Source organism: Haliaeetus albicilla, chromosome Z (assembly GCF_947461875.1).
Source record: "Haliaeetus albicilla chromosome Z, bHalAlb1.1, whole genome shotgun sequence".
NCBI lineage: Eukaryota > Metazoa > Chordata > Aves > Accipitriformes > Accipitridae > Haliaeetus > Haliaeetus albicilla.
Genome location: NC_091516.1, coordinates 7,469,644 through 7,484,666, shown reverse-complemented (window position 1 = coordinate 7,484,666; position 15,023 = coordinate 7,469,644). Strand labels below are relative to the sequence as shown.

Here is a 15,023-nt window from a genome sequence, read left to right as displayed (position 1 = left end):
TACCGTAAGTTAAAAACATCCTTTTTGCTCTTACACTTCTCAGAAAAGATAAATAAGAAACAAAGAGAGATCCAATTACAGTATAGCTTAAAAAGAAAAATGAGAAAAAGTTGTTTCCATTCACTTTTGGGGTGTGCTGCACTTAGCAAGAGTTGAAAGCATAATACTCTAGGAACAGTACTCTCAAGGGAGAAATTAGCACATTTAGAACTACAGCATGATTTTTTTCAGCATTCTGTTCACACCACTGGTATCCAAGACTCACCTTTGTGGGTGGAGTGACAAGTTTAGGGACTAATCCTTTATAAGCACTTGTACCAGGTCCATTCCTTACTGGATGTGAATGAAGACTTCCTACTACTGGGAATCCAGATATCTGCAGTTCTTTTGTACTGCCCTTTTTAATGACCAGCATTCTCTGCGATCTAGATTTAGGATTCAAAGGGTACCCTGGAAAAAAAAGAAGGGTACATATATGTGTGTGCATGTATATACAATCTTAAGTCTCTAGTTCATAAGGCACTGGATCGCCATATGGTCCACGGCAAACAGGCATAAATCAGGAACTTAGTCCAGTGTTAGTTCCACAAATAACACACTGTCCAAACCTGGATAAACACAGGTTCTGATCCATTTTCTAGCACTGCCATTTGTAAAATAGTTCACTTGGCAATTCAGGAATTTTACTTTCAGATAGTAAAGATATTCTTCAAAGAAGACAGCTACGCAGTTCTTGTTTGCAAATCTAAAATCCAAATACTATTATTTGTTGGTAGTTACCTAATCTTCAAAAGACATTATGGTTTTCATATTTCCCTTTAAGGTTACTAAAAAATAATTACGTATATATTTATTAACAGCTCAGTTTAAAGCCAAATACTCCACAACAAGGCTCTATAAACATGAGACAAGATGTGCACTACTCTAGACCACAGCAATGACCAGTTTCTCTATCTCCATGCCTCCGAAGGGCATAACAGAACATCTGAGGCTTATAACATTTCCATGTTCAAGAGAGTACTAATTAAGAGACATACAGCCAGCTGTCATACTAAGTAACTGACATTTAGCAGTTTTAAAGAACACCTATTAAAAACAGTTCTAAAATTTTCAAAAAGTGAAAAAAATGCTTTATTTTTTGCACATGTTCCAATGTTGCATTAACAGCCTTTTCCAAGATTATCTCCTCTCCCTGCAAGCATTTCTACTTCACAGTCACCACATCCTACATTTAAAACAAAAACCCACTATCTTAAAAGCATAACTGACTTTAGCTTTGTTTAGCAAGTAAATGTTACAAAACATTTGTGATAACTGTATACTTAGCTCTCATTAAACTTTACGAAAGACTTTTCATAATACTTGCACACTGCCATCACTCATACACAAAGTAAAATGGAATCTAACAGAAGCATACATTGTTAACAGGCATTAGGAAAAGGATGGTTACATTCCTCCTGTCCTGATTATTGTTTGCTTTAAAAGGGAATAATAACAGCCGTAATTTCCGTTTTTCAATTACAAACCAAAATTTGCAATAGCAGAGCTGTAATAAAGTAAGATACCAAGCTGTAGCTGTAACAAGCCATTGCACTGTAGCTTACAGGTTGGACTAGATGATCTTTAAAGGTCCCTTCCGAACCAAACCATCCTGTGATTTTATGTAGCTAGCAGAACTGTTCTTTCCTGTGCTTGTGAAGAATGATATCCAGAAAACCTGGAAAGCTTTCCCTCCTTCAGTTTAAACTGAGCCACATCATGCAGCAGCCATAGCTAGAGTGCTGCAAAGGTTGTGAAACATTCAAATTGCTATGTAATTTTTTTCCCAACTTGCTTAGGAAAGAATTTAGTTATTTTTGCTCTTTTATTGAAAGATAACTGTACTTCCTGACTTTCACATGAAAGCTGCTAAACACGCAAAACTGGAAAGCAGTCCAATTATTTAGGCTCCTGCAAAAGTTCTTAGCAATTAGATATTTATATTGAGGGGCTGGCCTACATCTAGTGTTACCTAAGAGTGCAAAACGTACTGGGGAAGTATGAGAAATAGAACCAGCAAATTAAAGTACCATTTAAAATGAGCAACAAGTTTCAGATCTCAGTCTTAGCAACAGTTTAAGTAGTAGCTTTTATGCTTAATTAAAGTTATTTCTTCATAAAGAGAAAGGTTCTTATTTTGAGTAAGTTTATTACTTTACAATCTGTGCAGTCTAAAGCTGCCATCTTCTTAAGGGTGAACAATTGACTTCATAAAGCCCACAGAATTGTAAAGTCGTAGCCAAATTTAATCAGGTAGATAAGAGAAAACAATCCCAAACTACAGTTCAGTTCAAGGCCTGCTCTCAGGATTGGATTTGTTACAAGTAATTCATAAGCAAGACCAACAGCTTAAGACATTTGCTTCCAGGAAGAGACCTTAGACCTCTGCAAGCTAACCTGCTCTTCCCAGTCCTCACAGGTTTCTCTTCAAACTCTTCCAACAGCTCTAATCAGTCAGAAGCATTCTTTTACAAAATCTTCAGCTAGCAATCACATCACTAGTTTAGGTTACCCACCTTTATTGCACTTCCTCTTGAAAATAAAGATGAAGATAAATTCTTGACATCCTTACAAAAAAGATGTATACTTATTCTGGAAAAGAATCCTAGCTGTGGCTGCATCTACGGACCAACAGATTGACATTCAAATAGAAGTGTTACCTCTCTAACAATAAGATACCTACATTGTAATAATATTGAAGTTTCCTCAATCTCAACCTATACCTTTATAATTTAAATCTATACCTTTATAATTCTAAAAAAATTCCTATGTTTCAAATAAAACAACTTCAGATCTCCACTACATTTTTTACATTTAAAAAATCAGAAATACTCACCCCACACACCTGCAGCTAAAGATTTATTCTGGTTTGGTTCCCTCTCATATTCAGGGTTCAAAGACGGCTGAAAGATAGTTTTATCATTATTAAAAAAATAAGACTTGAATTCTGGGACCAATGAAATAAAGAATCACAATAATATCAGCAGTATGATCTCTGCTGTCAAAGTTTTTTAAATGGAGACAGACTAGACACTTCCCCTGTGACCCAAATAGGTCAAGGCTCACTTGTTGCTCTTCTCCAATAAAACATCTCAGACAGCAGTCAATAGCATTACATGAACTGTCTAGAGAAAACAAAAACCAGCGATGTATAGTTCTTCAAACACGAAGCTCACCCTTCCTCTCACATTCTACAATTCTAGGTTGAAGCATGGGATCTCAAAGGGCCATTGGCAGGAAGATCACTTTGTTAGTACTTCAGATTTCCAATAAGGTAACTGTGTAGAATTTAATACATACACATACCACAGCAAACTGGAACACAGTTGTAGTTTCACTTAAACACTTAAGTGACAATAATAAACATATAATGATAAAAACTGTATATAAAAGGAGAAACAAGCTAGTGGGCAAATGACTAACACCCTCTGACCTATGGGAAGGGTGATCCCTTATATGATGATCTTAAACTCATGAAATCTCATGAAGCAGCTTGTAATAGACAAAATGGCACTCGCAGAAACAATGAAACCTTGTTTATTATAGTTACAATTAACTTACAAAATCCTCAGCTTCAAACTGTTTGGGTACTTCCTTGTCTTCATTTTTCCCAGTTTCATTACCAGGTACATTGTTTTCATGCAGTCCATGGCCTTTTCCACAGTGGAAAGCACTGGCACGAGCACGGGAACCTCCACCATGGTATCCCCCACGATGGTTTATATTTTCTGTACAATTTCTGCCTTGTGAACGCCAACCATTCCTCTCTTTTCTCCAAAAATGTCCTTAGATTTTTAAATTTTAAAGAAATGCAATTAGAAACAATTTTAAAAGAATATTCTATTTTTGTAAAGTTCTTAGAGAAGTTAAGTCAGCAGCTTTATACTCTGGGATGCAATAGCATAGTAAATTTAAGTTTCCATTCACATAAGCAGCAGGGAAAAAAAATCTTACAAAACAGTGCCAGACAAAGAGGCTAGTAGTCCAACATTAAGACAAGTCAACCTCCTTTTCTAGCTGCTCATTTATATGTTGTTGGCTAGAATATTAACACTTTTACTATTCTTAAGAGAGAAATACACCTGGCAACTTTCAAAGACTTTCAACACTACTTTCACCAGCCCCTGGTCATCATATCCTCTCCCAGAAGATTTGTCTTTCCATTACCTCTATTTTACTACAGAATAAGAATTTAGTAGTATAGTAGTGGTACCATAGTAGAGCTATTATCATCAGAGTTCTTTTCTAGCTGGAGAGCTACAAAGCAACAGTGTAAACATATTCAAAATGTTCCATGAAAGCTAAATTATACCTCCATTAGGCCGTCCAATGTTAGGATCAAACCCATCTGAAGAGTTGTGTCTTCTGCGATTCGCTTCATAATGATTCTCTGCCCACGAAAAATTTTCAGAATGTTTCTCAAAGTTCAGTGATGACTGTAAATGAGCACAAGTGGTAGACCTGAGATATCTGATTAATAACAAAGCTGAATTATCAGAACTGTAACATGCACATTACTCATGGTATATACAATTCATTTATAAAATGACTTTGAATGACAGACAATGCAGCAGTCCTCAAGTATGCATATCTTCAGAACTGTGTCACCATCTCCCAGGCTAGCAAAGTAGAAGCTGTATCTTCTGCTCCAGGACACTGAAAGAGCACTGAGGACCATGCTTGTGACACAAGGTAAAAAACCCAAGTGTCTATTTTGTTTTGGCAGCAGAACAGAGCACAAGTGACAAGTGTTGCAGCGGAGGAAAAATAAAAAAAGGTAAGAAAGGACAGGAGATCACAGTGTGGAAGGCAGAAAAGAAGTCTGGGATCTTGATTTGGGTGTTTGGAGACTACACATGTGCATTCCATAGAAAGCAAGGAGTAACTTCCACTGGACGCAGCTGTAGCCAAAAAAGGGCCAATTTTATTAGTCTTGCCATTATAACTTTAATAAGACAAATGCAACTGGTTATGAAATACAAATAAAACCTAAAGTCAAAAGGGTACAGATTCACAAATATACTTCAAATTACCAGCTTACAAATAGGCACTCTAGAAATTTTAAAGAAATAAATCTTTAATATGTCAGTAGAAAGTACTTTATAAACTAAAACCTTATATCAAGAACAGCACTCAGAAATAAAAATACTTCCTGACTAGAACTCATACCTAAGGGAATTAAACCAAAAAAGATCATGTCTTACTGCAGCTGTCTTCCCTATTCCTTCTATCTGGCTTTACTATTTTAACACTGTAACATTTCTTTTGCTGTTACATGTTAAAAATTCAAGAATACGTTTTCACTCTGCAATAGTGCTTAGCCTTACTGTTCTTCACACTACAGGTCTCCTCAGTGAGCCACAACAAAGGGCTGTGTTACCCAACACCTCCCTGCCGCGCAGCCAGCCTTTGATGCAAATGAAGCAAAGCCCCCTTCCCTCTCAGCAGACTTACTGTGCGCGTATATATGTCCGTTGTATTGCACATGTACAAGAGATCCAACACCTCCCAGGGCCACAAGAGCTACAAATGCATAAATGCACAGCTGTGTGGAAATGGACTGTGTCATCAAATTAAGCCTACTGATTCCAGGGAGTATCAACTCTACTGCACTCGAAGTATCAACTTTGCTGCCTGAAGTCCACTCTCCCTCCAGACTGAGTAACATTCAGGAAAAAAAGTACAGTAGTAATGGTGTACGTCTGAAAATGAAAGCCCCAAGTTTTTTTCAACAGTTATTATCCACTAACATCTATTCAAGTTATACTAATATTTAAAGTACTCCACTGATCAATGGGGGGGGGGGGAGAATATCACAGTAATAGATTTAACTACTTTGGAAAACATGTTGGAGAAAATTATTTCCTCCTTCCCATGTTCCCTGCCGCTGCAAGAGAATCACAGACAGAAAATTATACCCAAGTTCTACTGACAATGCCCCAGCAGAACTCAAGGTGCTGTTCAAAACTCACTGCTTAAAATTCAAACTCAAGTAAGCAAGAGATATGTTTAAAATACAAAGCATGTATTTCCAAACCATACAAAAGTCAAATGAAAAGGAATTGCCCTTTCAATTTGAGACCTAGGAAGTGAATTACTTCTTGACAAACTTGGAAAGAAGAAACCAAAAACCACAAGAAACTATCAAAAGGTCTAGGTGGTTAAAAAATTATCATAATGAATCTCAATATTTAAGTAAAAAATAAATCCTTATAAACAAATTTTGACTAAGCTGCCAAAAATTTCAGAAAGATCCAGATCTGTTGATCATAGATGAAATTTTAGAAGATAGTTTCATGTATTCACATTTACATATGACAGCCTTCTAACATTGCCTTTGGAGTTTGACTTTAATTTTTTTGTATGAACTTTGAAGAATAATCACATTTTCACAAAGTATAACTGACAGCATTTTATATATAATGTTTGAGTTGTATGTGATACAATGAATCTAAAATCTCTAAATTGTGTGCAAATATCATGCAGTTTGCATTTTCCCCACATGATGGAGGCATCAGTCTATCAAGCCTCTTGTAGCAGAGATGACAGTAAACTTTGTAATCAACAGGAAATCTATTGGCAGTTTCTGGAAGTTGAGAAGTTATTTGACTAGGTTTAGCCAGCCAAGAAAGAAAGCAAGCAACACAGATTTTTGAACTATAAGAAGTAGTCTTATTGTTTAACATGAAGCAAAAGTAAGCTTGCAAAAACTGAGTTTACCAGTCTGTCTGCAATCTCCCCATACAAGTTTTACAACAATCCTTTACGAAAAGTTTCATCCATATCCCAAAATGGCTTCACTGTTCACAACAACTTCCCATTTCCATCTACCCAACTGCAATACTGCACTGACGCAAATAGAGTAGTTCCAGACCTGAATGAGAGCTACTGAGCAATGGATACCCAGCTATTTAAGTTGGCTTTGCTACATAAGTGACAGGGAGATGATATAAAAGCCTATACTTAAGAGGAAATCATCAGCAATAGGTGAGATGGATTTCAGTCAAGCTGTAATCTATATCAGTGACAATAAGAAAGCTCATTCACAATTCCAGCTTCATGGCATCAGGTTTTTCAGTGCTAGCCTTTACCTATATTTGGAAAAGCCTTGGCTACCCAGGATCAGGGGGGGAAACAAAGCTCCTAAAGATGCAATTCCTAAAAGTGCCTCTTCACGGAAATAGAAACTGACTAGGCAGAGTTCAGTTTCTCCTTCTCAAGTCTAAATGTTGTTGATACCATAGCCTCACCCCAGCTCCATTCTGCATGAAACATGAGACACCCCACCTTCCTCACCCCATCCTTCCTCTTCATCTCCATCCCTCTTATCTGCTCTTCCCTTCAGCTGTTTTGTGGGAAATGGGAATCAGAAATAAAAATCTATTCTAGGCAACAGAGGGGACAGGGAGTGTCATGGTTTAACCCCAGCCAGCAACTAAGCACCACGCAGCCGCTCACTCAATTCCTCTCCCACCCAGCGGGATGGGGGAGAAAATCGGAAAAAAGAAGTAAAACTTGTGGGTTTAGATAAGAACGGTCCAACAGAATATAAAAAGAAGAAACTAATAATGATAGTGATAACACTAATAAAGTGACAGCAGTAATGCTAAAAGGATTGGAATGTACAAATGATGCACAGTGCAATTGCTCTCCACCAGCCGATTGACATCCACTTAGTCCCAGAGCAGCGATCCCCCCGCCCCTCCCTCCCCCCAGTTCATATATTAGATGTGACGTCCCATGGTATGGAATACAGCGTTGGCCGGTTTGGGTCAGCTGCCCTGGCTCTGTCCTGTGCCAACTTCTTGTGCCCCTCCAGCTTTCTCGCTGGCTGGGCATGAGAAGCTGAAAAATCCTTGACTAAACATTACTTAGCAACAACTGAGATCATCAGTGTTAACAACATTCTTCTCGTACTGAAAACGTAGCACTGCACCAGCTACTAGGCGTACAATTAACTCTATCCCAGCTGAAACCAGGACAGGGAGCCACAACATTTGAGACCTGTCTTGTAGAGGAATGACAGGACAAGCCTTATTCTGTAATCTAAGAATTACTACACATCAGGTAGGACCAGAAAGACTTTGCAAGTGTTTAATACCAAACATGCTATATATTACAGAATGCTGATCATTAAGAGAGGCCGTAACACAAGGGAATAAGCTGCATTTCAAACAATGATGCACAAAGACTATAATGGAGAAAGCAGACAGCTACAGAGATTTTAAGACATGCAAGAAAGTCTATCTAAACTCCTTGAGGCAGAGAATCATGAAAGAGAACAGGATCCACAACATATGTTTACAATGAAATTTCCCACAATCCAGGATGAGGTGACAAATACAACCCATACCTCAGACATATTCAAGTGGTACTGGAGTAGTTCTGAAACATACTTTTATCCTGCTATATTGACACTTTGAGCATGCAGGTAAGCTCTTCCAGGAGGTTCCTGAAATATGTGGTGAAGACTGTTTTGTAATTGTGACACCATATTAAAGTAAGCTCTGATTACTCTTCAATTGAAAATGTATTAAATTGGAAAAACAGATCCAAAAAGTTGAATATATCAGAAGTCAAGTAGAATAAAAACAAACAGATCACAGGAACCATCCTGCAACAGATAGGCCTGATGTTCCCAGAACAGCAACTGAGAGTTGCTGACAGACTGTAATAAACAAAGAAGCTAGGTAGGTCAGTGTAGAAGAAAGATAAATAGAGCAATGTGAATAAGGACATTCAACTACTTGACTAAAAAAATGCATGTGTGTGTGTGTAGACATATATAAGCAAAGCAATGGGAACACAACTAATACTGATGGCTAACTGTGCATTTAACAATAGCACAAGCCTATTTCTGTAAGTTTATAAAGGCTAACATTTTCCATGGACATGAAAGACAGCAGGAAACTTACACAAATACATTAAAGTAAGGCAATGCCACTCTCATAGCTGCAAGATATAGATACCGCATTCAAAAGATTATCATGAAGCAGACAGATCTACAAATAGGGAAATAGATCACAGGAGTTTGAATACCCAGTGCTGCCTCTGCATTCATACAAATTGAAAAGAGTAGAAGGATAGGCCAGAAAAAAAGAAACATATATGAGACAGACATATTCACTACTTCCTATTATTTACGAGTATTTACAAATCCTAACGATTCAGAGATTGCTATTTCCTGTTTCCAAGCTAACTGTCCTATTGTATAGAGTAACAGTCTAGATGAAACAACCACAGTGAAGATGCACAACTATTTGAAAGTGCCACACTCCACCAGTAGTAACAGGCATCCCACCAGCAACTGAATAGCCATTTCAGAAGGTCTATTTCAAAAGCATTCTATCAACCAAGTGATCAAAAAAAAAAAAAATAATAACAGTTCTGTAAAATGTATAAGATGCAGAGAGAAATCAGAAGCAAGAACATCAAGCACGTGCCTCTGTCTTGGTACTTCTAGCACAAAATGCAATAATTCATTTTAAACTCCTGATGAAAGCAATCTTAATACAACAGCAGCTCTGATAATACAGCCAAGCACATGCTTCTTTCCATGAACTCAGCTGCTCAAGCAAAAAACTCTACTGGAGGTATGAGCTTGACAACCACAGTACAACTACTTAAATCACAACAAGACTAGCTAGATATCATCTGTTATCACCCTATTCATAGATTTGCATTTTTACTACAATTGAGGTTATGACATTTAGACTGCTCTAATGAGAGTGCCTGTTCAAAACAAAAACAAAGAACATACTCTTGTTGATGATGGTGGAGTAGGAAAATTAAGCCAGGCTGGAGCAAAGTCATGCTGCGCCATTTAGGTCCAGTCTCTCCAAATCAATGAAACAAGGTTTCAGCACCTCATGGCAAGTCCCTGTAATTGGAAAAAGAAGAAATGAATACTTCTCAGATGCTTATGTTACAAGAGGATTACACTTATGGTGTTTTGATCATTATTTCCCTTCTGTGTTCTGGTATCATTTTCTCAACAGATCTGGTTTAGAATCTAACTATCCTCATCTCATTTACAGCATCACATTTGTGCTTTTATTACCAAAGTGTCACACTAATCAAATATATCACAGCTATAATGAAAATACAACTGTAACATACCTTCCTTTACTTCCTCTTACAAATGGGATGAAGCATCTTGCACAAGGACTGATCCAGAAAGCTGTGCCAAAATTAGCTTGTTGAAATACTTTCTGGTACTATCTAGAATGGATTTCAGGAGCTATTTCATTAGCTTCCTAGAAGAAGCTGGTTTTATTAATTATTCCCTGAAAGTTAGTCTCAAATGCCATATTAAGGCTCCTTATGAAAAAACTAGATGCTCCGGGCCACCACAAACCCCATATTATGTCTAGATTCAGTGAAAAGAGAGTCTACGTGTTCAGAAACAGTGTCAAAATCCAGTAAAATTCTCTAGTTTGAAAATGGGCTAGAGAAAGTAATGGCTTAAGATTAAAACCCAAGAATACGTTTCCTACCCCACACTCTCCCCACAGGTAGGAAAACATCTCTCAATAAGCAAAAGAATGCAAGAAAATGTGAACTATATTACCCGAAGCTGAACTATAGCACAGAAAGGAAAATGGATGAAACATTGCCTGAATCATAAGGGTATCTGAATTATGCTCTGCAGCTAGACACTGCAAAATCATCAGTGATTCAAAAAGATTTTAAGTATGATATACACACTATTAGAAATTCAGCTAGTGAAAGCATAATAAACACCCACATTCATTTCATAGGGAGACCCAAATAAAAGTGTATTCCACATCTCTGCACAACAGAGTGCAGATCTGTTAGTCAGCATAGACATAGTTCACTAATCTAAGGTTGCTGCAACATGAGTAAGTATTAGTAAGAGCTGTGGAATCTGAACTTGATAACTGATAATTATTGTTGTATTCTGGCCTGAACCAGGCTGTTGCAGACTTCCAGTGACAGATGAGAATGTTCCAGCTTCTAAAAGGAAGTCAAACGGATTTGTAAGCATTAAACTGCACTTAGTTGAGCTGATGGTTTCTTTTTATGCTGTGAGCTCATACTTAGGTTTTTTGGTACCTCTGCTATCAGAGGTAAAACTCTAAGGTAAGATGCACAAAGTCTACTATCATTAAATAGAGACAAGTTTAAAGGTATGTCACACCCAAATAGCTTGCTGAAGTCATCCAAAACTATCTTCTAAATTAACCTCAACAAAAATTCCAGAGAAATTTTCTGAAGAACCCAATTATTTCAGACTACTAAAAAACAAGTGAAAGAAGTTCTAATGAATCACAGAACTATCCAAAAAATGGCTTCTCTTTCTAACAGGAACCTAGTTCACTTTTAGTGATTAATCATGTTCAGCAATGACATAGAAACAGAAAAGGGTGTATGTTTACAGATGAACCAATACAAGACATGCTAAATTAAGAAACAGCAAATTAAATGTGAGCAGACTGCAGCAAGAAAAAAAATATTTTTCTCCTTCCCACAGGCACAGTTCTCATCTCCAAGCAGGAGAATCATGAAATCTTTAGAAAGGATCAAGACAGGTATTAATACTGGAAGATCAGCACAACCACAACAACAAAATCTTCAGACCAAGGCACTTACAGTCTGAAAAACAAAGGGAGAGATTAAGTTTATACTGAGTAAGAACATAACAAAGGATCCAAGAAGTATTACCAAGTTATTGGTAAATCAGCTATTAGGTATGGGACAACAAAGGCACTAACAATGTGATTTCTTAATAAATTCATCTGTTTTTAAAAAACTAGTCAAGCTTCCTAACACTACTGCTTATACAACTGCCATGAAAAGAGTTTACTCATAACTCACTAACATCCCTACCTTTTGCACAAAAATCAAGGGCTCAGGCGAGATTTGGTGATCATCAAGTATCTGAGGACTGGAAAGGTGGGTTTTTTTACAGAGCTCTGTCCACAGCTCACTGATACTGGGTGTATATTTCTTCCTGCAAAAATTATTCTAGAAGCAGATTCAGGTCTTCCTCATATTCTCAGTTCTTCAACTAAATGCTCTAAAAAGGTTTTTCATAGTGCTGCTCTGTCAGATGAGTCCATCCCTTTCCTACAAAGGGGTATAGTGAAGTGGTAAACACAGACACGTGGGCCAAAACTACACAATAGTCAGAGTGCAAAGTCAGCAGCAGAATATCGGTAAATTTCAATAAACCCATAAAACAAAAACCTCTTTCAGGCCTAATTCTTCCAGCTAGTTTTGATAAAAGAAGAACAGTAAAAAAAGCACAGATATATTTTTAGAACACTACCTGACTGGGTTTTACACTTAAAGACTCCCAAGAAAAGCAACTGTTGAGGATATTGACCTCCACACCACCAGAGTCAAGAAAACACTTTCTCTCATCTGCTTGTACATATTATTGGTCTGGCAATTAGACATGGGAAAATCAAGTATTTTCATTATTAAACCTTACTAACTTTCAATAGGCACAAACACCCTAGCCATAATTAAATTGGGAAACAAAGAACAGATCGGGAAAGGACAAATATTAACATATTTTTAAAAACTGTATTTTAGCATATATAGCCTACCCAGCTTTAAGGTGGCAACTCCATGTTCTACCTTCATAAATACTCTTACAGATGCTAACTTTCTGACGTTGCCAAGAAGTTTGTCCTAGAATGTATTTTAATATAAAAACATTTTCATTACAAGCACAAACTCCATTTTGAGGATCTGGCAAATATTCAATAGCTCTAGGATATTCTTCATTCTCAGAAGCTATTTTTGGTAAATTAAAAACAGATCACAAAAAGTGAGAATGGGATGTCAGCAAGACCAATCTGCTGCCACATGCAGGATTTACTATGCTCAAACCCTTCGTGATCAGCTAGGTTGCCAAACACCAGTTTGTTCCTTGCTTACTTTCCAGCTTAAGCTAGGTCAACAACTTAGACTACCATGTTATTCTGCAACATGTCCTATCACTAGAAAGGTTCCTTCTACCAGGTCTGACCTTAGTCTTTTTTTCCTGCTAGTCAAGTCCATTACCTAAGCTATCCCCAGCAGTCAGAGACATTTCTGCATTCTGCGTCCTCCAAAGCACTTGCAACCTCTATTCAGATTTGTACTATCTATAGATTTAACAACCATACGCTCTATTTCATGATGGAAGTTATCAATAAAAATACTGAAGAGACTTCTTTAGAAATGTACTTGACACAGCCTTCCAGCCTGACATCAAACAAGAGCTGCCTTTACAAAGACTGAAGAGCCACTAAGGCAAATAGGTAACATTGATCCGCAACATACTTTAGAAGAACACTTCTGCCTTTCAGAAACATAGGACCACTTTTAAAATAATAAATATTTTTAAAAACCAAAACAAACAAACAAAAAAATTAAAGTATTTGAATAGAATGGAAGTCAGTAGTATGCATCCATACAAGCATTTACAAGAAACTGCTTTAATTATACTGACAGACAGGAAGAACCCATTTGTCTGCTAGCAAGCCTTCTCTTAGGTACACATCACACAATAGATCAACTGCTGTTCACTAACACTGATAAAACAGCTGTTGTACTCCCAGCATTAATACAGCTATCAGAAGTAAGGTTACTGAGGTATACCACAGATCGGAACACAATTCCACTGCTTTCAGAAACTCTCTTGGTAACAAAAGAGTAGGCCCAAAATTTATCACTGGGTGTTTAAGTCACCATTCCCTAGCAGCACAAATTCAAAATATATACGCCATTCTTTAACCAAAGTGTCATAAAAGCTAACTTGGCTCAGGTTGTCTATTACTGAAGCAGAGCTACACAATTCTAGAAAGGTAAGAAAGATACTGAAATATTGCTACCCTCACTCATGCTATTAACACTCAAATGCATTTACGTTTCTTTAATCAGACTGGTCAAAATATTCATTCTCATCTCAGCAATAGCCTCTAGTGTCTGATTCAAGTACTGTATAGTGACTTCAGAAAGTCTTCCAAAGACCATAAATTTATATAAAATTTATGTGTTTTGCTGTGTTGTGGATAGTAGAATAGTTTACAGCAAAGAAAAAAACACTGTTAAATGTTACTTCTTGTGGGGGATCAGAGACAAACCTGTAAAGCATTTTGTTTCAGGTAACTTGCAATAATTATTCCAATACCCAATTACATAAAATTTAATTCTATAGTTTTGTGAAGTATGATCTTCAATAATAACGTAGTGAATGCCAAGGAATAATGAACAGCTGGTTCCAAGTGATGTACAGTGAAGAGATTTGTCATAAACGTAACTCAGACATCCACTCTGACACACATTAGCAGCTGAAGTAAGAACACTGCACCACGTATGCTTAACCAACATGCAAAAAAGGTTGGGATGGTGTTTTTTATAGTTGAGTCAATAAGGTCCTTTTGTGACAGAAACTGTTTTTCACCAGTGTTAAAGCAGCTGGAAACACTACTTTTTAAACAAACTTATTTGTGTCAGCTGAAGAGCATTCAGGAAAATTTAATATATTACCTTTGTTTTAGAAAAAGAAACAACGTGCTGAGAAAAGGGAAGCAGAAAGCCACTGCGTGAATCAGGAGCCAAGACATCTGTGAAAAGGCTAAGAAAAAACACCTAGAGTCAACTCCCAAAACTCCGCAAAAAACAAAAATTGAACTCAAACAACTATCATTAGTTTAGCTTGTGCTTACCAAATTAAATGAAGAAATCAAATATTAAACAGTATAGACTATTTTCCCTTGTCCTGGTTTCCGATAGGATAGAGTTAATTTTCTTCTCAGTAGCTGGTACAGTGTGTTTTGGATTTGCTGTGAGAATAATGTTGATAACACACTGATGTTTTAGTTGTTCCTAAGTAGCACTGATCCTAAGTTATGGATTTTTCAGTTTACCATGCTCTGCCAGCACACAGGTACACAAGAAGCTAGGAGGGAGCATGGCCAGGACAGCTGACCCAAACTAGCCAGAAGAATATTCCATGCCATAGAACA

The 15,023-nt window shown here is 37.1% G+C and overlaps 1 protein-coding gene and 1 long non-coding RNA gene across 14 annotated transcripts in view; one reads left to right on the top strand and one right to left on the bottom strand.

Moving 5' to 3' along the window:
• The window catches only part of LOC138683873 (uncharacterized), a 446,426-nt gene that overhangs the window by 363,896 nt on the left and 67,507 nt on the right, over positions 1–15,023 (top strand). The window lies entirely within an intron of this gene.
• GPBP1 (GC-rich promoter binding protein 1) overlaps positions 1–15,023 on the bottom strand; it is a 39,176-nt gene that overhangs the window by 10,544 nt on the left and 13,609 nt on the right. For 7 of the 13 annotated variants that reach the window (XM_069777151.1, XM_069777158.1, XM_069777157.1 and 4 more), the window contains 5 exons: positions 9,800–9,919; positions 4,352–4,475; positions 3,601–3,824; positions 2,876–2,942; positions 266–450 (listed from right to left, as the gene is read on the bottom strand). In XM_069777151.1, the coding sequence (XP_069633252.1) occupies positions 266–450; positions 2,876–2,942; positions 3,601–3,824; positions 4,352–4,475; positions 9,800–9,862 (663 nt within the window). In that variant the 5' untranslated portion in view covers positions 9,863–9,919. Of the gene's footprint in view, positions 1–265; positions 451–2,875; positions 2,943–3,600; positions 3,825–4,351; positions 4,476–9,799; positions 9,920–14,544; positions 14,669–15,023 lie in introns of those variants that run through there. The other 6 variants (XM_069777146.1, XM_069777147.1, XM_069777150.1 and 3 more) reach the window with 2 other exon arrangements.